General features: G+C 38.9%; 1 protein-coding gene across 1 annotated transcript in view; it reads right to left on the minus strand.

Annotated features, from left to right (window-relative positions):
- Positions 1-3,488: 3,488 nt before the first annotated feature.
- NUDT14 (nudix hydrolase 14) overlaps positions 3,489-23,174 on the minus strand; it is a 47,135-nt gene continuing 27,449 nt past the window's right edge. The window contains exons 3-5 of the mRNA XM_070931598.1: positions 18,549-18,613; positions 15,615-15,852; positions 3,489-4,069 (exon numbers count right to left, since the gene is read on the minus strand). Coding sequence (XP_070787699.1) covers positions 3,829-4,069; positions 15,615-15,852; positions 18,549-18,613 — 544 coding nt within the window. The 3' untranslated portion in view covers positions 3,489-3,828. The remainder of the gene's footprint in view (positions 4,070-15,614; positions 15,853-18,548; positions 18,614-23,174) is intronic.

Raw genomic sequence — 23,174 nt, forward strand, 5'->3', positions numbered from 1 at the left:
GTCTGGCTTCAGCACGGAAACTGCCTTGGTCATGCTGATGGATGATCTCTGGAGAGCCCAAGATGAGGGTCATTCCTCCATCTTGGTGCTACTTGATCTCTCAGCGGCTTTCGATACCATTGACCATGGTATCCTTCTGGGACGACTAAGGGAGTTGGGAGTGGGAGGCACCATGTTGCGGTGGTTCTCCTCCTATCTCTCTGGTCGGTCACAATCGGTGTTGGTAGGAGGACAGAGGTCGACCCCTAGACCCTTGTTTGTGGGGTGCCTTAGGGCTCGGTCCTCTCTCCCCTATTTAACATCTACATGAAGCCGTTGGGTGAGATCATCCAACGATACGGGGTGAGGTATCAGCAATATGTTGATGATACCCAGCTGTATATCTCTACCCCGTGTCAATTCAGTGAGGCGGTGGATGAGCTGTGCCAGTGCCTGGAGGCTGTGAGGGTCTGGATGGGAGTCAACAGGCTCAGGCTTAACCCAGACAAGACCGAGTGGCTGTGGGTATTGTCTCCTAAAGACTATGTTGATTGTCCATCCTTGGTTCTGGGGAGGGGGAGAAATTGTCCCCCTCAGAACAGGCTTGCAATTTGGGTATCTTCCTAGATTCACAGCTAAGATTAGAACAACATCTGTCAGCTGTGGCTAGGGGGACCTTTGCACAGGTTCACCTGGTGCACCAATTGCGACCCTACTTGGATCAAGAGGGTCTCCTCACAGTCACTCATGCCCTTGTCACCTCACAGTTAGATTACTGCAATGTGCTCTACATGGGGCTACCCTTGAAAAATGTTCGGAGACTACAGTTGGTCCAGAACATAGCCGCGCAAGCTGTCGTGGGTGCACCTAGGTACACCCACATTACACCAATTCTCCACGAGCTGCACTGGCTCCCTATTGGTCTCCAGTCACAATTCAAGGTATTGGTTATTACTTTTAAAGCCCTACATGGCTCAGGGCCAGGTTATCTTCGAGACCGCCTTCTACCGCACAGCTCCCAGAGACCCGGGTCCTGCCAGCTAAACAATGCCGGCTGGCGGGCCTGTGGGGGAGGGCCTTCTCTGTGACTGCCCCAGCTCTCTGGAACCAGTTACCTCCTGAGATCCGGACCATCCCCACCCTATTGGCCTTCCAGCAGGCCTGGGCCGTTGATCTCGCTGTTGCGATCTGGCGAGATCTGGCCATGAATGGTGTGAATGGGTTTTAATTGTTTTTAATGTTTTAATTTTTAATGTTTTTATATCTGGTTTTTAAATGCATTGTAAGCCGCCTTGAGTCTTCAGAGAAAGGCGGCATACAAGTTGAACAAACAAACAAACAAACAAACAAACAAACAAACAAATAAATAAATAAATAATGGGCTGAGTCCAGTAGCTGTCCCAAAGTACCTTTGAAGCAAACAAAGTGCAGAAAAGGGAAACATTAAGCATTCTCCCCCTTTTCTCATTTGTCCATTCTAAATTCCCTAAGCCAGTGATGGCTAACCTTTTTGCCATCGCGTGCCAGGAGAGGGGGGGCAGGGGAGGGTCGCGCGCACACATGCCCATGTGCATGTGTGCGCACCCCCCTCCCCTGGCACATGATGGCCTGGTAGGCCCGTTTTTCTTTCTTACCTGGTTCCAGATCCTCTCTGTGTATCTGGGAACGGCGAAAACAGCCTTTCCCACTCCCTTGGAGGCCTACGGAGGCTGAAAAGGCCCATTTCCCAACTCCCGGTGGGACAGGAAGTGACATTTTTTGCTGTCCCCAGCCTCCAGAACCTCTCTAGGAGTCTCTAGGAGCCTCTCTAGGAGTCTCTGGAGGCTGGGGACAGGAAAAAATGTCACTTCCTGTCCCACCGGGAGTGGGGAAATGGGCCCTTTGAGCCTCCGTAGGGCCTCCAAGGGCTTGGGAAAGGCTGTTTTCGCCGTTCCCAGATACACAGAGAGGATCTGGAGCCAGGTAAGAAAGAAAAACGGGCCTTCCCCACCCCCCCAGGCCCTCCAGAGGCAGGAAACAGCCTGTTTCCCTACTTCTGGTGGGCCCAGAAGGCCCGAAAATCAGCTGGCCGGCGTTCGCATGCGCCCCAGAGCTGAGCTGGCGTGCCCACTAATATGGCTCCGCGTGCCACCTGTGGCACAAGTGCCATAGGTTCGCCATCACGGCCCTAAGTTATGGTTTTTGTACATACATGCACATCAGGGGTGGGTTCTACTTACCTTTACTACCGGTTTGTAGTGGGGCTGCGTGAGTGCACGAGTGAAGCGAGCTTTTCTGCACATGCACTTTTCTGCGCATGTGCAGAAGCATTTTGATGACATTGGGGTTGGTGGGCAGAGCCTCCCACTGGTTTTACTACTGGTTCTATAGAACCGGTGCGAACCGGGGGCAACCCACCACTAATGTGCATATATTTGGTTTCATTTTAAAAGTATTTAAAAATCCACATAATTTTTAAAAATATTTTAAAAAGATAATAGCTAATATAAACTAATATAAAGTAAGAAAAAATCAAAGAGAAAGCTAAAAGTGCAAGAAAGGGAAAAAAATAAAATAGAAAAGAAAGAAGATACAAAGCAGCAGCTTCCAATCTTATTTACAAACATAAATTTACCAGTTATTTTATGGTTACAGCATAATTTCTTCTTTATATACTTTAAAGAAGGTGGTAGTCCTCAACTTATGACCACAATTGGGATCAGAATTTCTATTGCTAAGCAACATGATCATCAAGCAAAATGCCATGTGACTGTATTGCTTGACGACTGTAATCCCAGCACTCCTGTTTACTGTTGTAACTCCAGGGGTGTGTGTAGTTAATTAGGCTAAGGAAGTTGGCGTGCCACAGAAGGGTGGGCAGGCCCTGGGAGGCCCAGTGTAGACCACGTGTGAGTTAGGGGGATGCTATAGTTTAGCACAAGTGCAGGAAGGTCAGGAAAAAGATATGCTGCAGCTCAGGGGCTTCTTGGTGCGCTGCAGCTCTGTTTCATGCAAAAAGTCCATAAAGGGTGTCCAATCGGCAATAAACATAGACATTATCTTTTCTGTGATGAAAAAGTCAATTTAGCCATCTCAGCAAGTTCCATCAACTTTACCAATATTCTTTCATTGTGGATAATGCCAACACTTTCCACAAATTTTAGTTTACTCATAGATTTTTTCACGTTTTTCTTTTTTCAAATTTCAGTAAAAGTTTATACCTTTTATATGTACACTGGCAGAATAAGCTACTGTATATAAACAGAGCAAACCCCACACTCACAAACACTGTTGATGTTACCTACTTGGGTAATAAAACATCTGCAAGCAAATCACCAAGGTCAGAGAGCACCAAGAACTCCACAGGTCAACCTGGAGCTACAGAAATTCTATTATACATTTTAGCAATTGTATGGGCATCATTGTACACAATTCTATTTCAAACTCAATCTTACAATGTTCAGAACCACACATTCTTTTGTCTACTTTAAATCCTTTTAATAATTGAAAATAAAGTAACCACTAACAAATGTAATCCTTTGCCAATTCTTCTCTTGATTTTACATTTTCCTAGACAAAATTCTATTATCTCATGATAAATTATCCATTTGTGTTTGCCTATTGTAGTTCTTGTCAGAAAATTGTGTTTCTGACTGGGCAACGTTCATGTATTGCAAATGTCTTTTCCTCAAACTCTTTCTATGGAAGATAAAATATGGGATGAAAAACATATTTAAATTTGAGTTAATGACCTGCCACTGTTAGCATATGAATTTTATGAACCTTTACAATAGCAAACTTAAGGACTAGACAGTCCCGAAAGATTGCTTCCAATATGGTCCCATGTTTCTGCTTCATTTCTCCAGTGCATTATTTTTCTAGCAGTTTTGGTGCTATGTTGGACTGAAACCACATGAAACTGAAGATAACTCCCATAGTTTTAGGGAAAGTCTCATCAAATGCAAATTTCATGGAATCTTGCACAGGTATTTCCACAACTTCAATCAGTTCGCCTTCCTCTGGCTGGCCGCCTCCTTCACTAGATTTCATGTCATCAGTTACCTGTGCATAAAATAATGTCTGCTTTGATCCTGTCACACCAACTCCAGATCTTGTCGGATGAAAAAGAAATAACAAAGAATGTAAGATTAAGTAAACCTTCGATTTACACATATACATACTATTTGCTTTCCAGAAATTGTGATGAATAAGTTAGTACAGTGATGGCTAACCTTTTTGTTGTTGTGTGCTGAAAGCGCCTGCGTGCCCGCACCCATAATGCAATGCTCCCGCCCCCCTGTGCATGTGCGCATGACCCCCATGCTCCCCCCACTCACCTCCACATGAGCAAGTGACTCCTGCACTCTGCCCGTGCCCCATTTTGGGCCTAGTAGGCCTCCCTGCAGCCTCCTGGGAGCAAAAACAGGCCGTCGGAGGGAGGGGCCGTTTTGGGCCTAATAGGCCTCCCTGCACTTATAACCCATAATGCAATGCGCACGCACCCCCCGCACATGCATATGCAACCCCCGTGCTCCCACACTTCCATGCATGCGTGTACGTCTCCCGCATGCGCTCCATCCCCCGTGGCAGAGACCCGAAAATCAGCTGCCTAGTGGGAGGCACGCGTGCATGTGCGGTGAAGCTGAGCTGGGGCCATAGGTTGCATCATAGGTTCGCCATCACAGAGTTAGAACAAGAAAATAAAAGCAAAGGAAAACATTGTAACTACAGTATATCCATTTCATTAACAAATATGTCATACACAAACAATACATATTTTATATCATGGATGTTTTAATACTTTTATTGTAAACATTCTGTCCAGAATTGTGTTATGTACCACCAAGATTCTTTTGACTGTGGCAGAATAGAAGACAATACTCTGCTTTATATATATATATGTTGCCCTTTGTTCTTTAAACTTCTCAACTCTCACTTTGGAAGATCTGATAAACAGCATGCAATCACAAATCCTCTTGATGCAGTAACTCTTCTTTCATATATTTGTTTTGCAATTTGATCCTTGTTCATTCTCTCTACATGAGCAAACCACTTTAACATATTGCTGTTGTAACATACTGCCACTCACTTTTGTATTCTATCTACATTCATTCATCAAGTATTCATGCTTGTTTTACTACTAAAACTCTAAGTACCCCGTTTTTCCTGCATTCAAATTACTTTGACATTGCAAGTTTCACTTCCGTTTAACGAAGTGGGTAGATATATACTACATTTCATTTTTTGGGGGCAAGTATTCAATCCTTGCAATAGATCACATACACTACTATCTACTATTTTTCTACCAGCATGTGCACGTTTTAATTTTTCCCATTCATTTTCCATGGTTAGTAAATATTATTCTGTGTTACACAAATTCATCTTTGCAATCCTACATTTCATTTTCTCACAGATCCTGATCTGTCACACATTTATTTTCAGGTTCTTACCTCATTACATCATACCATCCAATTTCACTACAAACAATCTGGGGTCTCAGCCAACAACGTTGTTTTGATTCCATACAAAAGTACATCTACATTAATGTTCTCAACCAACACTTCTGTTGTCACTGCAAGTATCCTTTATACATTTATTAATAAACACCTTAAACAAATGGATATCACATATCTTTGCCTTACTCCCTGCTCAGTTATAAACCACTTGGTAAACAACCCCTTTATTCTGACACATACTTCTATTTACTTCATAGTATGCTCTTACTACATTCAACAACTAGTCTTGAAGTCCAAGTTTGTACAAAATATTCTCTAAGTCAAACATATTCAGTTGATTATATGCTTTTTCTAAAGCAATACAATTTATCACTTCTCATATTAAAACATTTTTAATTTATTTTTTATTTTAATCAACATAAATATTATTTTACTTATAGTCCATTGTTAATAACAATAACACTAGTACTAATATGATGATGATAATAATAATAATAATAATTTTTAAATGTTCAGTTGACTGAGTTTCATGTTTAATGAATAAAAGAGATAATAATAATAATAATAATAAATTGTTTACTTATATATAATCATGATCTTTCATTATTTACTTGTATCTAGTAGTAATCTTTCATATTAAAATATTTTTCAAGGACTTTTTGAAGAGCAAACATCTATCTTTCACATCCTTTGTTTGGTATAAAACCAGACTATATTTTTGAATTACTTATGTTTACCTTACACTTTTTCAATCAGAATTCAGCCAAATAATTGCCAGGACATTTAATTTATTAAATATGTCATAGCTGCCCACACCATTAGACTCTGGGCAGCTTATAAAATCCAGAAAACAATAAAAACAATTTTAAACATACATAAACAGGCAGCCTGACCTAAAAAACCCCAATAAATCATATAACAGGGGGTCCATAAATACATCAATAAACACATTAACCTCATTAATTTAACAGATTAATATCCCTGTACCTTTTGCATTAACTTTTCTAGTTCCTTTCACTCAGGATGGTTACAAGCACAGGTGACAACTGACCCTAATTAGTTGGCCACTTGGGAGTTTGGTTCTTCCAAGGAATGAGAATGTTATTTTCATCTCTTGTCCTGGTTACCTGCAGTGCTTCCTTTAGTTCAGGGCTGTCAAACTCATGGCCCGCAGGCTGGATGCATCACATGCTACCACGCCCGATTTAGCAAAGGAGAAAAAAAAGTCATGATACATCACGTGACAACGCTGAGACAATGCGAGTCTGACACCCCTGTTCTAGCCCCTTTGTGAACTATTAGGCTGGTTAAAAGCTTGATTTAAGATGCCTACATAATTATATTGTGTAGGCATCTTAAAGCAAGCTTTTATAATCTTTTTCAGAGCCATCAGTATAGATAAATGGAGCTATTTAAAAATGATGAACAAAGGGGAAGGCTGCACATCATTCCTTTCCAAGTTGTGCAAAACCTTCCACTTCACTTTTCATGAAAGGAAAAATGCTACTCTTCCAAACATCAGGCACAGATGCAATCTTAACACATGGTAACTCCAAAGCAAACTCATCCCCATTAATATTTCTTCCGTTATACTGGCTACACCTGCAACCTTATTGGGGGCTTTAAAACACATTTCAAAATGTATGTATGTATGTATGTATGTATGTATGTATGTATGTATTTATTTATTTATTTATTTATTTATTTATTTATTTAAATTTATATACCACCCTTCTCCCGAAGGACTCAGGGCGGTGAACAGCCAAAGGTAAACACATAGAATACAAAAATTTAAGAACAGTTTAAAAAACATATTAAACAATTTTGGCCCAACAATTAAAATACCCCTTTTTAAAATTCAAATTCAAATTAAGCAATTGGAGAAGTTAGGCCAGCCCGGCTTGTTGAAATAAAAAAGTCTTGAGGGCCCGGCGGAAAGTACGTAAATCCGGAATCCTCCGTATCTCTGGGGGGAGCTCGTTCCAGAGGGCAGGTGCTCCCACAGAGAAAGCTCTCCCCCTGGGGGCTGCCAGTCGACATTGTTTGACCAACGGTACCCCGAGGAGCCCCTCTCTGTGGGAGCGTACTGGCCGATGGGAGGCTCTCGGTGGCAGAAGGCGGTCTCGTAGGTATCTAGGTCCTAAGGCATGGAGCGCTCTAAAGGTGGTCACCAACACCTTGAATCGCACCCAGAGGACCACCAGAAGTCAATGCAGCTCGCGCAGGAGAGGTGTTACATGGGAGCGCCATGACGCTCCCACAATCACCCGCGCGGCCGCATTCTGGACCAGTAGGAGCCTCCGGGTGCTCTTCAAGGGGAGCCCCATGTAGAGAGCATTACAGTAGTCCAAGCGGGAAGTGACGTGGGCATGAGTGACCATGCGCAAGGAGTCCCGATCCAGAAAGGGACGCAACTGGCGAATCAGGCAAACCTGATAGAAGGCCCCCCGGCCACGGCCTTCACATGTTTTTCTAAGGACAGACGTGCATCCAGGAGGACACCCAAGTTGCGAGCCCTCTCCATGGGGGCCAACGACTCGCCCTCAATAGTCAGAGATGGCGCCAGCTGACTATATTGGGACGCCGGGAGGCACAGCCACTTGGTCTTGGAAGGGTTGAGCTTGAGCCTGTTTCCTCCCCATCCAGATCCGCACGGCCTCCAGACACCGGGACATCACGTCACGTATTATTCACGTACTATTCCCTATCATTTTTCTTTGCACACTAACATTATCATTTCTTTTAATTCCATTTTTTAATCATTCCCATACAAATCCTCCTTCCAAGATTAACTACAAACCCAAATAACTTAATCACTTTCATTCTTAATTCTATTTACTACCTTGAAAGTTTGTTTTACCCACTTTCAAATCAGTTTTAACAACTCCCGAAAATCACTCTGTATTCTGCCTTTTCAATCTTAACCGTTCTTTGCTCTTTAATTACATTCTTTAAAATGACTTTTTCATTTCTCTAATGAAATGACATATCTTTTTCTTGCCTTCAGTTTTTGCAGCAAATCTTTCTCATATACTTTTAATCAATTTCATTTCTTTTTCTCAGCCCCAGCTTCTTTTACTTGATCATTCTACAAAACATCTTTTTTTCATACTTTTCATTAGTAAAGTCTACTCATTTATGTGTGACATTTTGTAACATAATTTAATTTATTCCTTCTCAAGTAACTTCCTTACCCTTTTTCCTTATGTCTTTCTATTACTTCTAAGGTGAGAATCAATGTTCTAACACTTTTTCATATAAGACCTTTTCCTTTTTCCTCCAATCTCTTATAAGCAGCTCCAAGCATAACAACAGAACAAGGCAGATAATCTTCTATTGAATTCTACTGAATTTTCATATTCATACTTAAAATTGGATTCTCATTAATCGTACTATAAAGTACCATGCTTAAGTAAAAATTTAACTTTCATTCCTTAACAGAATGTAATTTAAGAGAATCTATAATCTAGATTATAAAAAACATTTTATACAACATTTATGTAGACGCATAATGTTCTTTGTATTATATTCCAAATCCAGGAACAGACAATCAGTGAGCAATAAAGGTAATTTCCCTAGGTAATTTCTTAGACCTTCACACAATTCTGAGGCTATAAGTAGCAGGTGCTGGAAAACAGTACCCACAGAATAGCAGCAATTGACACAAAATGATATACTCTAATAATCTGTAGAGGCAGGTGTACTAGCAGGTGATTCCACTAAATTATACTACGGTCATTAACCACAGTATAGTGAAGTTAAAATTGCATTCACATATAGATTACAATACAGCATGTAGCCCTGCACAAAAATAACTACATTATATATGATTATACTCCATTTACTATATTTTATTTTTGTAAAACATCAAAGAAAATTAATTTAGAAAGCTATAAATGAAACGAGGCTCTGGTATTGTATCCAATATACTTTTGAAATGCAACCACAGTTTGAAGATGGGGGACATGTACTTTTCCTTGCCATCTAACTGAACAAGAAAAAGTTACCTAACTTCAATAATGGGACTATATGAGGGGAAACAAATTAAATCCAGAAAATAAAAAGTACTTTTGTCAGTAAGAAGCCAGGCTCTTGGGGTTGCATTCCCTCCGAGAAAGCAGGTCTATAGACTGGAAGAGAACTTTAAATACAACTTCTCCAGATTTCTAGGTGGCATGGGGTAATAAGGAATCTGTTTGCATAGTAATATCTAATGTGCTAACTGCAACCATTGCTGAACTGTTGAGATCTAGCAACATCTAGCTTACAACCTGAGCTGATGATTGCAATTTATTTTTTATGCCATTTACTCTCCGGATTCTAGCCAATTTATGATAAAAAATAAATCCCATAAGTTAATATCAAATTACATCATGTAATTTTCCCCCTTTCCTCATCTCAGCGTTAGCAGGGTATCTACTCATCTCATCTGCAGATGCCCTTTTTCTTACCAATTCTGTTTCTTCTATGACAGAAGGTCATAGAAGGAGGTATTCATTCCCAGATAGGTTGACAATGCAAATATGTAATGTATGTATAGTCCTTACATGTTGGCTTATCAACAGTGCTCAATTGATCAGCAGATATTACAATACAGCAAAGATCAAGCAGACTAGGTGAGTCACTGGCATACAGGCAAAAAAGATGGTTTATAAGAGGAATGCTCACATAATTGAGAAAGTGATAGACATGAATCAGTCCTGACATTTCTCATTACAAAGTTCCAAAAGGCTGAAAGAACCTGGCATTCTAGACTTATCACTAGAGCAGACAAAACTGGCGTTAGATGGACCAATGATTAGCCCAGAATAATTTTAAAATGGATATTTTTGTTTTTTCTGACCTTCTTGTGTGACATAAAATAATTCTCAGCTGAGAACAATACATACATCTTTCCAACTAACCCAGGCATGGATTCATTTGTAGGGAAACTGGAACATAAGAACTATAAAAGAGGAAATGCTGAGATGTAAAGTATCTTGGTTCTGGGGGGGGGGGAGAAATTGTCCCCCTCAGAACGGGCTCGCAATTTGGGTGTCCTCCTAGACTCACAGCTAAGATTAGAGCAACATCTGTCAGCTGTGGCTAGGGGGACCTTTGCACAGGTTCGCCTGGTGCACCAATTGCGATCCTACTTGGATCGGGAGGCTCTCCTCACAGTCACTCATGCCCTTGTCACCTCACAGTTAGATTATTGCAATGTGCTCTACATGGGGCTACCCTTGAAAAGTGTTCGGAGACTATAGTTGGTCCAGAACGCAGCCGCACGAGCTGTCGTGGGTGCACCTAGGTACATCCACATTACACCAATTCTCCGTGAGCTGCACTGGCTCCCTATTGGTCTCCGGTCACAATTCAAGGTGTTGGTTATTACCTTTAAAGCCCTACATGGCTCAGGGCCAGGTTATCTTCGAGACTGCCTTCTGCCGCATAGCTCCCAGCGACCGTTAAGATCCCACAGAGTTGGTCTCCTCCGGGTCCCGTCAGCTAAACAATGTAGGCTGGCGGGCCCGTGGGGGAGGGCCTTCTCTGTGGCTTTACTTTTACTTTTATTAGATTTCTATACCACCCTTCTCCCGAAGGATTCAGGACGGTGTACAGCCATATTAAAACACATAAAATTTACAAAATTTAAAAACCATTAAAATCAAATATACAAAAATTTGGCCCACAAATTAAAAACTAACATACACCCATTAAAATTCATATTCGTGTTAGGCCAGCCCGGCTTGTCGAAACAAGAGGGTCTTCTGGGCGCGGCGAAAGGTGTGCAGGTCGGGGATCATACGCACAATTAGGGGCAGCTCATTCCAGAGTGCTGGTGTCCCCACAGAGAAGGCTCTCCCCCTGGGCGTCGCCAGTCGATATTGTTTGGCCGACAGCACCCTGAGGAGCCCCTCTCTGTGGGAGCGTATTGGCCAGTGGGAGGCTGTCGATGGCAGAAGGCAGTCTTGTATATATCCCGGTCCTAAGCCATGGAGCGCTTTAAAGGTAGTGACCAACACCTTGAATCGCACCCGGAAGACCACTGGGAGCCAGTGCAGCTCACGCAGGAGAGGTGTCACATGGGTGCGACGAGTCGCCCCCATAATCACCTGCGCGACTGTCCCAGCTCTCTGGAACCAGTTACCTCCTGTGGTCCGGACCATCCCCACCCTATTGGCCTTCCGAAAAGTGGTGAAGACCTGGCTTTTCCGGCAGGCCTGGGGCCATTGATCTCGCTCTTGTGATCTGGTGAGATCCGGCCATGAATGGTGTGAATGAGTTTTTAATGTTTTTAATGTTTTTTAATTTTTCAATGTCTTTTTATAATGATTTTTTAAATATATTGTGAGCCGCCCTGAGTCTCTGGAGAGGGGCAGCATATAAATTTAATTAATTAAATTAAATTAAATTAAATCTTACAAGAGGGCTATGAAGCCATTCTATTATCATGGCTCTCCACTCAAATACATACAGAACACAAAGCATCCCATGTATATAACCTTTCTAATAACTCTTATCTCAGTCTTTCTTATCTCTATCTTTCTTTCCAATTATTTGGCTAATACTATTTTGCAACATACAGATATAATCTATTACCACATTGTGGATTACAATGGTGGTTAGGAAGAATTTACTTCATCAAAGCTTTTTGGGAGGATTGACTTCTAAATTACAGATCAAAATGGTAATGATATATTGTGTACAACAGAATTCCAAGATGCAACTTTTAAGGTGTGATTATCTATTTTTCCTCAAAAGTATTGTACTGAGTATAATGAGGTTGATTCCCAACAAAGCATGGCTAGGACTGCAGGCTTTACAGTATTCCATATTAAAGAAAGCACCTTTTCATCTATAAAATTAGTCCTCTAATGTGGCTCCAAGGAGTAGCAAAAGTCTTCTCCTCTGTTCAGTGTCCTCTCTCTTTAAGCAAACAGTTTGTTAATCCAACAGGAAACAACATTTGCCAGGATTGGCAGCTGAGGATTTATACTTAATTCCCCCTTTTCCCCCTTCCTCTACCTTCTTCATTTGTTTAACTGTTAGTGTCCACTTTAACACAGTTGTCAAGAGAAAAGCAAAGTTTTGCTTCCTTTTAAAGTCACCACTTTTCCATACATTTTGACGTGCATTTTCCAGTATAAGAACAGATGCTTTTTTCAGAAGACTGCAATCTGGGGAGGCAGAAGGCTATGAGCACATTTTCATTTCAGAGTATTTAATTCCTGACATTTCTTTAATTCCAAATACTACACACACACACACACACAGAGAGAGAGAGAGAGAGAGAGAGAGAGAGAGAGAGAGAGGGAGAGAGAGAGAGAGGGAGAGAGAGAGAGAGAGAGTTGGCTTCTCCTCTCATTTCTGACTGAATTTCAATGAAACAGCAACAGTATTAAATCCCTTATAAAAATGTTGTTGTCCTTACAACAGTAACTTTGGAATACAAAAACAAAAACAAAAACAGATCCCATAATGTAATTAATAACTGAAATAATCCTTCAATTACCCCAGGACCAGAAAATGGTCAACTCCATCTCAACAATCTTGAAACAGTGTGTTTGGACACAAGTGTTTGCTGTAGGCAACAAATGAATTTAAAAAGGCAGAACATCTGAGAGCTCTAAATACCTACATCTGCAGGAAGTCAAGGGCTAATACTGTTTACTGTTCTGGCATTGCCTTCTTTAATCAGTTTTGGCAGTAAATAGGTAATCTAGCCATGTGTCTAGACTGACTGTGACTGGAGTGGTCTTGGGCTTTTACTTTTAAGAATCAGCAAACAAAAGTAAATAGAAAGGGACTTTTTCAAGGTGATGCTGGTGATAACAGCAGCCCCAACTCAAGTTTCACTAGTTGCTTGTTATACAATTTCATCCAGTTATGTGTTTCCCTACCTCTGGCTCAATTCAAAGGCTGTTTTCTGGCAAGAAAAATGTGCAATGTGATGAGATCCCAACTTGGGTAAAAAAAGTAAGGAGGCGAGACATATAGAGCTACCATTTTTGGTGATAAAATCATAACTCCCTTGGTAGCAGCAAGTTATGGTGGCAGACCTGCAATGTAAGAGGACATTAATGGAGTTCTATGAAAATTAAATGTAGTAAAAGCAGGGGTGAAATGCTCCCGGTTTGGTAGTGATGGAGGCAGGTGGTTCGGAGAACCGGTAGCAAAAATCTCTGCCCCCCCCCACCTCATGACCAGCTGAGCCGCACAATCATCAGAGGCTTTTTTTTCCTACTTTTAAAAGCATTTTTTCTACAACCTCTTCGGCCGAAAAAATGCTTTTAAAAGTAAAAAAAAAAGCCTCTGATGATCGCGTGGCTCAGCTGGGATCGTCAGAGCCTTTTGAAAGCATTTTTTAACAACCTCTTTGCCAAAGAGGTTGTAGAAAAAATAGTTTTAAAAGTAAAAAAAAAAAAAAAAAATTGGCCATGCCTACCCAGTCACATTACCCCCCCAAGCCACGCCCACAGAACCGGTAGTAACGAATTTTAGATTTCACTCCTGAGCAAAAGATATCAACTCTGTGCAAAGAAGAAAACAAAGCAAACTGCTTATCAATTATATAACACAACAGATAAAGATTTTTCTTTTCGAGCTTCTGTGTAGACTATGATAAAAATGTCATTGTCTCCCTTGCCTTTTTGTTGATGTTATAATGATTGCAGATTGGATTAGATTTATGGTGTTATTTACTGACCAGAAAGTCAGTAGATCCCTAATAAAACAAAACCTAGCATGTAGAACATTTTGAGCTCAGTCCTTGACATCTTTCTTTCTTTCTTTTTTGTATATTTTAATTAAATAGCACAACTGGGAAACTACTGAATCCTTTGACAGCCAATAGATGACCATTATATGCAAATTAGTATAGGCTCATATATATAGGATTCTGTTTTCCTATCTCTATTACTATGTGGCTTTGAAAAAATGAATTACTGTATATTAAAAAATACTTTAAAACTGTGTATGTATGCATACAGCATAGTAATAATGTGTCCTTAGATTATATAAATATTGTATGTTTTAAGGAATTCTCTATATTACATAAAACCAAACGGTAGACAGGATATTGTCTTTAATGCATTCTGTCTTCCTTACCATTTTTGTCTGAAAACCAGCTGACAATATTTTAGTCTGGAAGGATTGCACATTCCACCTAAAGAAACAAGTCCGTAACTCAAAGCTACTGCTCAACCGTGGTCAGTCAGTCTTTACTTACTCTATTAGTAGCAGAAGAACATTTATTTATTTGCTTATTCATTTGATTTATTCTAGCCACTCAGGCCATAAAACACTTGGTAATGGTAAATCCTGTCCTTCTCTATGTTAGAGTTTAAACTATTATAATGTAATATACATGGCCCGATGGTTGGTGGATCAGAATTGTTACAGCAATATATCAGATCTGCAGGTTTTGTACTAGTTTTACCAATAGGTTTTCACTTATAATTTGACATACTGATTTTATTCTTGAAAGCTTAAATGATTTAGTTCCCATGTATCTTCAGGACCACTTTCTGTAAATAGACTCCTCCTGTTCCTTATGCTCATTCAGTGAAAGGATGCTTAAGGGCTCCCTGCCCTGCTTTTGAGAAGGTAGTAGGGGTCCTTAGAGGGAAGTACTGCTCTTTCACCTTGATGTTCTTAGAAAGATTGTAAAAATGATAGTGTTGCAGAGAGCTTTTTATTTGGGATTGCCAGAATGAGATCAGAATAATATATTTCAATATTATGACAGTTCAATTGATATTATTTGAACTTTTTGGGGGGTCACTGTGTCTTTTGTTTTTATATCACAAATCATTCTCGAATATGGCAATATAGTAATATTATAATTAATTGATAAATGCTTTACAAGGGATTTATTACCCTGAAGCCTTAGATATGAAGTTCAAAGAGGAACAATTCTCTTTCTTCTTGCCTTCGTCTTTCGAGATCTTATAGCAGATGTCACTACCACCAATTCCCAGATGCTCAAAGATAAAGGCCAGTCATCCTAACTATTTGTGACTGCAGCCTAGTTCCAATGATCTACTAAGGCCTGAAGAATCTGTTACTTTTACTGGGAACTTGGGACTGGGGGAAAAAACAAACAAAGAAAGAAAACTCACAAACCTAATGGAAAAAAAATCTGTCAAAAATATCTAGCAGATTGCAACATATGTTTCAAAACTTTGATTAGTCTTTGAAAATCATTGATCTACCAACCTGTATGAAGTGATTCTTTTTAGGCTGGTTACAGGAACTTCATAGCCACATTCTTCTAAAACTTCCTTGCAAGCAATTTCTTCCAAAGAGAGGTCTGGCTGGTCTACAATACCAGCACAGAGTTCATATGTTATTCCTTTTGAAGCAGGCAAAAAATCAGACAGAGGGCACCAGCTCTCTTCAGTCTTATTTTCAAAGTACTGAGGACGTTGTTGTTCCATTTCACACATATAGACAGCTGGAAAAAAAATTGGAAAAAGTAAAATCAATCACTTGTCACTTTTTTGAGCATGCAGGATCAGGCTGCATTTCTCTGAAAAGAGAAATAGGATGACTCAGGTAGATGCCAACCCATCCTTCCATGCATTAAAAAAAATGGAAGAGCATCCCAATTCTCATCACAGGGGAGGTAGCTTTAGTACTACTTTGAAACAGCCATTTCCCTCAAAATGTTGCCAGTAATATAGATACTGTGAGCTCAATTTCATGGCTTTATTACCCTTAAAACAAATATAGGAAGAGCAATTCTTTTAATTACATAATTAGGCTTTATTCCGGTTATGGCTTTGGCTCATTTCCTTCAAATCAGGGAGAAGACAGAAAATGGAAAATATGACTATTAGGTTAATAATACCGTATTAACCAAAACATTTCTCGCCTCCCTTTTCTGGATTGCCACAGCAGACTTGAAGGGCAGAATTAAAACAAATCTGCTTTAATAGCAATTAATCTCTTGTATATATATATTCAAGCTGTAAAAGTCTTAATGAGATGTACACTGGATTATCTATTATTCTGAGTATTTTGCAGGTTGAATGGAAATCAATTAATTGCATTGAGCAGAGGAGAAGACATATTTGAATGGCTTAGAGTCTGATTTTTTTTTCTTCCAGAATTATTGTTACTTCAGGACCAATTTCTATTTATCAGCTAACATGCTTACAGTATTTTCCCAGCACTCACTGATACTTTCTGGACACTGGTGTGTACATGATGTACCATATGCACAGCATTGACTCTTTCGGCTGGCCAAATCAGTTGCTGTATAACTAGAGTTATAACATGTATGCTTGTTTGAAAAGTCTCTTCTGAATGCATACTAGCCCTTTGCAGAGATTGCCAAGTAGAATTTGCAACAGAGTTTTTGCATTAATCTAGAAACAACTGTTGTGATACAATGTATGTAAAGGAAACATTAAGAGAAATATAATTCTGTCAAAGACAATTAAAAAAAGCAAAGTTTTATCTACCTGATTCAATTTATACTACTGTGTTGATTGCTGTTATAGGGTACAGGGAACATTGGTTATGCAGGGTGCAGTCTTTATGAAATGGGATTATTTGTACTGCAGTTTGACACTAAAACTTAGTAAATGGCTTTAATTTTCATGTAGGTAAAAAGGTAAAGATTCCACAAATTACTTAATTCCTGGTGACTACGTAAGACACACACATTCAATTTTTGGGTAAAAATATAGAAGTGATTTACCATTGTATTTTTTCTCAGTCCTGTAGCCTTTTTTCCCCCCCGTTTTCCTAGCTTGTGAGCACAGTAAGCCTGTAAGCCACAGTAAGATCATATCAAGTGACAAAGAAAGGCTACCCTGCTAATTGTCTAAGATTGACTAGAACTGTTTAAGGGAGTAGCCACCAATTAGTGGTCCGTGGACCACTGGTGGTCCGTGAGAAAATTTTGGTGGTCCGCAGAAACATTATTTGCATTTTTATATTGCACTAAATACTATTTATCTTTTTAAAAAATTCATATTAGTGGTCTGTGGGATTTAAAATTATGAATTTAGTGGTCCCTGTGGTCCGAAAGGTTGGTGACCCCTGGTTTAAGGCATAGAACTGGGCTTAATGAAAAAGGTGGCATCCAAACACGGGGAGAAAGCACTCGGCAATAGAAATTCTTGGGGGATTTCTTATCATGCCCCCTGGCTAATGGTGAGCTGTATTCAGTTTAACATATCATTAGGCTAGACTATTTGGTCATAAAGGCTAAACAACTGGTAAGTCAGTACACAAAAGTCTGTTTCTCTCATACAACTCTGATTACCAATTGAATGAAGCAGATGAGACTTATTTCTAGGTTTCTCACCAGCAGAAGTTAGATCAGTGGGGGCTGGACAAATGAGATTTTTATTCTTTTCAATGGAAATTAGTTTGAAACTACTGTAAATCCTATTTTTCTGAAATTTCATGTTTTTAAATCAATTCATTTTGCTTTATCATTTTGTTTATTTTTGTTTACTTACCTCTTCTACAACTACATAAGTTAATTTTTATGAAACCTATAGGTATTTATAGATATTAGGAAGGATGGTAAAGTGACCACTCTTCTGTTGTCAGAAAAAGAGTACAAGATAGGGCATGTGTACTTACTCATTTGTATATATAGGTATTGATTTATAAATAATTGCTCCAATAGTAACAGAAATTATCTCATTATAATGGAGAATGCTGTGATCAGGAGTGTCACAAATGGACAGATGTTCACTCCTGAAATTTAGTTTGAGGCTCACCTGTTTTAGAAATCTTTAAACTAGATTTGCATAGACAATCCTTCAGATAGATATCTGTAACAACAATTGGCTATCCATTAAATGATGCCGGGTTAGTGAGTTATAGCCAATTGTCATGACTGTCTCCCTTGCCTTGGAGAAACAGCAGGAGATAAAAGTGATAGATTTTCCCTTTAGCGGAAAACATCTTTCACCTTAATTGAGAGGTATAAACTTACAGTGAAATTGAAAGATCTCAGGAAGGTAACATCCTATCAGGAAGCTCAGAGTACAGTAATTTACCAGAAGGTTGACTGCAGCTTCCTCTTGCTACAAAACAAATTATTATGCTGCAACTATAGAGGCCCACCTGCTTTTTACCATTAAATCCATAACAACTTTGCTTTGCTAGAAAATAATAGAGAATTACCTGGACGGAACTGCTTCACCACAACAAAGCATTGCCGAGAAATATTGAAGATAAGAATGGACACACTAACAATAGGAAAGAAAAAAAACCACAAGATCACAAGTTAATGATATAATGTGCCATGAAATTTAATTGGTTCAGAGCTAGATTTTAAAAGGTAAGCATATGAGTTAACAGACATCACTTTTAAATGATAGTTGCAAAAGTAAAGAAGCTACAGTATTTTTGATTAAGGGAGATGTCTAAGAGCACCTGATTTTGGAGAGAGTATCTCTGGGATAATATAACGAGTCGGCTCCATTGGAATCCTTGTCCCTTGTGCAATGAAAAATGCTTTTCTGTATGATTACACATTCAGGGTCCTAAAGAGGCACTGCTCAGTTTAAACTTGTGCTGGAATATCTTGTTTACTTATAGTAGCAATGAGAGATCTACTCAGTAATTAGGGTGATCACATAGAGACTTGCAACAAGCAGGATAGAGCATTTTGGAGCCATCAAGCCAGGGTGTTTTTCAGGTTATTAAGATACTTCATTCCTTCTGTTGCTGTGCCCCTTAAGTATATTGAATTCGATATCCTTAAGATTTCATCCATATTTGCCAAAAGTTTGAGGTTTCCTCATAGATACCTTCCTGGTTGGCTAACTGCTGCTAGCCAACTCTCAATATCATTGTAGACATACACTCGTTAAGATCTGCAGCCTATTTTACTTACATTTTTGCTATATATCTGTTAAACATATATAAAATGCTAATTATTTTATACTGTGTCATCGTTTAGACAGTCTCTTTAGCCCATTATTAAATAGCTTTTAGAAAATGTTCTACTGAGATTGATGAAATTTACTCCTAAATAGTGGGTGAGATTATTCAGTTGTTATTAAGATCCATTTTGTGGCAATAAGGGCAGAGAAATGATATTTCTGCCCTTTACTGTATCTGTGGATATCCACCCCACCACCTTGTTTAAGGTGACACAAGCCCTCCTGGGGAAGGAGGACTCTGAAGTTTACCTACAGGGTCATGTGGAGGAATTTTCAGAGCATTTATTGGACAAAATTATTCAAATTCATTCACAGTTGAACACCAACTTTAATATAGGTCCAATGGAGATCCCTGGGATACAGTCTTGCCTGGTTATCTGGGAATGGTTTTAACCTGTTGGGGCTGAAGAAGTGGACAGAGTCCTTATGACAGTGAACTCAGACACCTGCTCCTTAGATCCATGCCCTCCTAACTAAGGCTGAATGGGGGGGGGGGGGTGCTGTGTGGTTGGGTTTTAGCAGTGGTTTATTCCTTTCTGAGAGAGGGGTCATTCTGCTGCCCCTTAAGGAGAAATTGGTTGCTCCTTCCTCAAGAAGTCATTGCTAGATGCCACCATACTGGACTATTCTCATTCAGAGTCTAACTTTGCTGTTTTAGGGAAGGTGGTTGTGAAACAATTTTAGCAAGCCCTAGATGAAGTGCATTATTTGGCTCTTTTCCAATCATTCAGGAGGGCCTTTGCATAGCTTTCTGTTGTGCACCAATTGTGCCTTTTCCTGGACCATGAGACTTCCTCAGTTACTCATGTCTTGGTCACTTTCAAAGTAGATTACTGCAACATACTCTATATGGGCTGCCCTTCAAGAGCATCTGGCAGCTTCAATTGATAGAGAATGCAGCTGTGCAGACATTTATGTGTGCCCCTAGGATGTGCTTCATGAGTTGCACTGGCTTCCAGTCTACTTCTGTGTGCAATTCAAGGTGCAGGTGCTGGTTTTGACTTTAAACCTCTACGCAGCATGGGACCAGATTAAAGACTGCTTCATCATGATTACATCTGCCAATTCCATCACATTTTGCAGTAAGGGTATGCTACAAGCCCTGTCTGCTAGAGCAGCGTTTCTCAATCTGAGCAACTTTAAGCAGGATGGACTTCAACTCCCAGAATTCCCTAGCCATCTTGCAGGACACAGAAGATGTGCCTTTTCTGTTGTGGCTTCTGTTGTGGTCTGGAACATTGATTATTGCCCTTGAAATGAGATTGGCTATATCCCTGTTAGTTTTCCAGAAAGCATTTAAAATGTGTTTTTTTTTTCAGCAACCTTGGGAATCCCATGGTGGTTTTATGATATTAGGTGACTGTTATTCTCCTGTTATTCTGACTTCTTCATGTTTTCATTTTGATTAATGGTCAGCGTTTTAAGATTGGTTATGCTGTTTTGTTGTCTCCCACCCAGAATCACATCATGTGAGATGGGAGGCTAAATATTTGCCAAATAAATAAATGAATATATTGAAATTGTAATCTTAAATAATCAAAATAGTTAAATAACCAAATCTAATTGGACTATAATTTGAACTAGAAATTAAGGATAGCAATAATGATTTGGGCTCTGTTTTACTGGGGGGAGGGGAGAATAGTTAAGAGAAGGAATGGGAGTAGTTGCCTCTCCTAGGCAGGTTTTCCTCATCCCCATCCTTAAATCTAATTAAAGATCATGCCTAATGATTGTGATTGGGGCTATTTTCAGTTATTGGGGATATTTTAATGGTGGACTGGAGTAGCTTGGCTTTCAGAGACCTCTCATTCCCATTTTCACCATTAAAAAATTGTTTAAAAATAGACATCCACGAACATTATCACATCATTGGATGGCTTTCAACAGCATAGTATAAGTTGGAAAGCTGAATTTTACATTCTAATCTCTCCAATGCTGCCTATCCCTGTAATAGATAAAAAAAAACAAAACCTAATAATACCGAAGTGGAAAAGGGGGACAAATGCTACTTCTTTTTCTAAAAATACTAGATTAGTGGCCAGTGGTCTGAACAACAGAAGCCAGAGCACAGATGGAACAAAATTATTGATTCTGGAAACTCTCCACTGATGCATATTGCCTTGATACAATAAATTATTTTCTAAATTGTTTGGTAAATTAGATATATGAAGCACAAGAAAACAAAATATATTTCCCACATTTTTATAGAAAAACATTTTTTGTATTACTTTACAGGCAGCTTTATTGCCAACTTCTTGACAAAAACATTTTTAATTGATGTACAGGCTAGGTTTCCATGATAGCTTGTTAACTATCTAATATTAATTTTGATTGATAACTTGCCCTATTCCAAAAGTTCTGGAATCTGTACAGATGGCTGAAGAGGTATATTTGAAAATCAGTGTGGATAGAAAACATAAAAATGGAAAGTGACATTTAATCATTGATTTGCTGGGTATTCTAACACAAACTAGTTGCAAAATGTATAACTGGTAAACATACTTAATGGATTTACTGGAACTGTCTACCTACTAAAATCCAAAATTTTGAGGGAGGGATGTTTGAAGGACTGTTCTACTCTTCAGTGATCTTTGGTGGATTTCTCTCCTAGCAGTGGGGCTGAGACAGTATTAAATATTATATTGGATGTTTGCTTGGAAAAAGTTTATCCATTTGATTCTACTACACTGAAGTTTGTTTTATATATATATCTGTCTACATCTTTATTTTTTATGAATATGCTGTCAGTTGAACAGAACACACAAACACAAACTAAAAACTTTAATCCATTATGATGCTTTAACTCTACAGTATCCATACCTATCCTTACAAAACTGAAGACTTTTTGCCTATTCATTTTTACTGATGTATCCATTTTCATAAAAAACTGTAAATGACAATTAACAGGAAAAAGGTATTTTATTCATTTTCTCCTGCACTCTAAACTAGAAAACTCAATATGCATCTTCAGGACCTTGCACACATATTCCACCCCTTTCTTATATCTATGTGGAGTTACAATGCACATACAAAAAAGGGCAGATCTTGTGTTGCAAATGCTTTTGTCATTTGACCTACTTGTCTCCTCTGGAGGGCTCTGCTTCCTTAAATGCAATGCATAAATTATTCTGAAATTTTTCAGGTTAGGTAGTTAAAGATATCTCTAAGATGCATAATATAACCATAATAACTGTCCAAAAAAGCAATATTAGCTCATTCTGTTTTGAACTCTCAAACCTGTACTGTATAATCCTGCCCCAAGCCTATTGATATTAAATTTGGCAGGATTAATTCTTTGAGAAGAGTTAAGTTAGTCTGAAAATTCCATCCAATCTACTCTCTGTGATGTTTATTTAATTTTTTTTAATAATTTGTTTTATTCTGTTTCTACCCTTTACAATAGACAAGAGATAAGAAGAAATAAACTTAGATCTAAGATATGCAGACATCCAGAATCAGAGTGAAATGAATTCAGTCTTATCTATTTCAATATGGGGAAATGAAGATCTGCTCCAAATTATAAGTTTTTTGCTGATAATCTGAGTTCAACTGAATCAGGTACATTTAACTAAAGGTCTTAAAAGATATTGGTTCAATGTTATTAATGATTAAATATTGTTTTTGGTTTTTTCCCTACTTTTGAAGATAAACAACATAAGTAACATAATATGATACTGTAATTTCTTCTTCAAACTATCACAAAATTAAAAATATTTTCATCTAGGAGGGGTTCTGTCAATATTATGGAAGGAAACACGTTTCCAGAAATTGAGGTGAAAGAAATTCTCATCCAACTCTCATCCAATTATATCAGTTAAATTGACTAGAAAAGCTATTCTTAAAATGAAAAGAATATTCTATA

The sequence above is a fragment of the Pituophis catenifer genome, unplaced genomic scaffold (genome assembly GCF_029215685.1).
Source record: "Pituophis catenifer annectens isolate HBS135680 unplaced genomic scaffold, rPitCat1.0.hap2 SCAF_1, whole genome shotgun sequence".
Lineage (NCBI taxonomy): Eukaryota > Metazoa > Chordata > Lepidosauria > Squamata > Colubridae > Pituophis > Pituophis catenifer.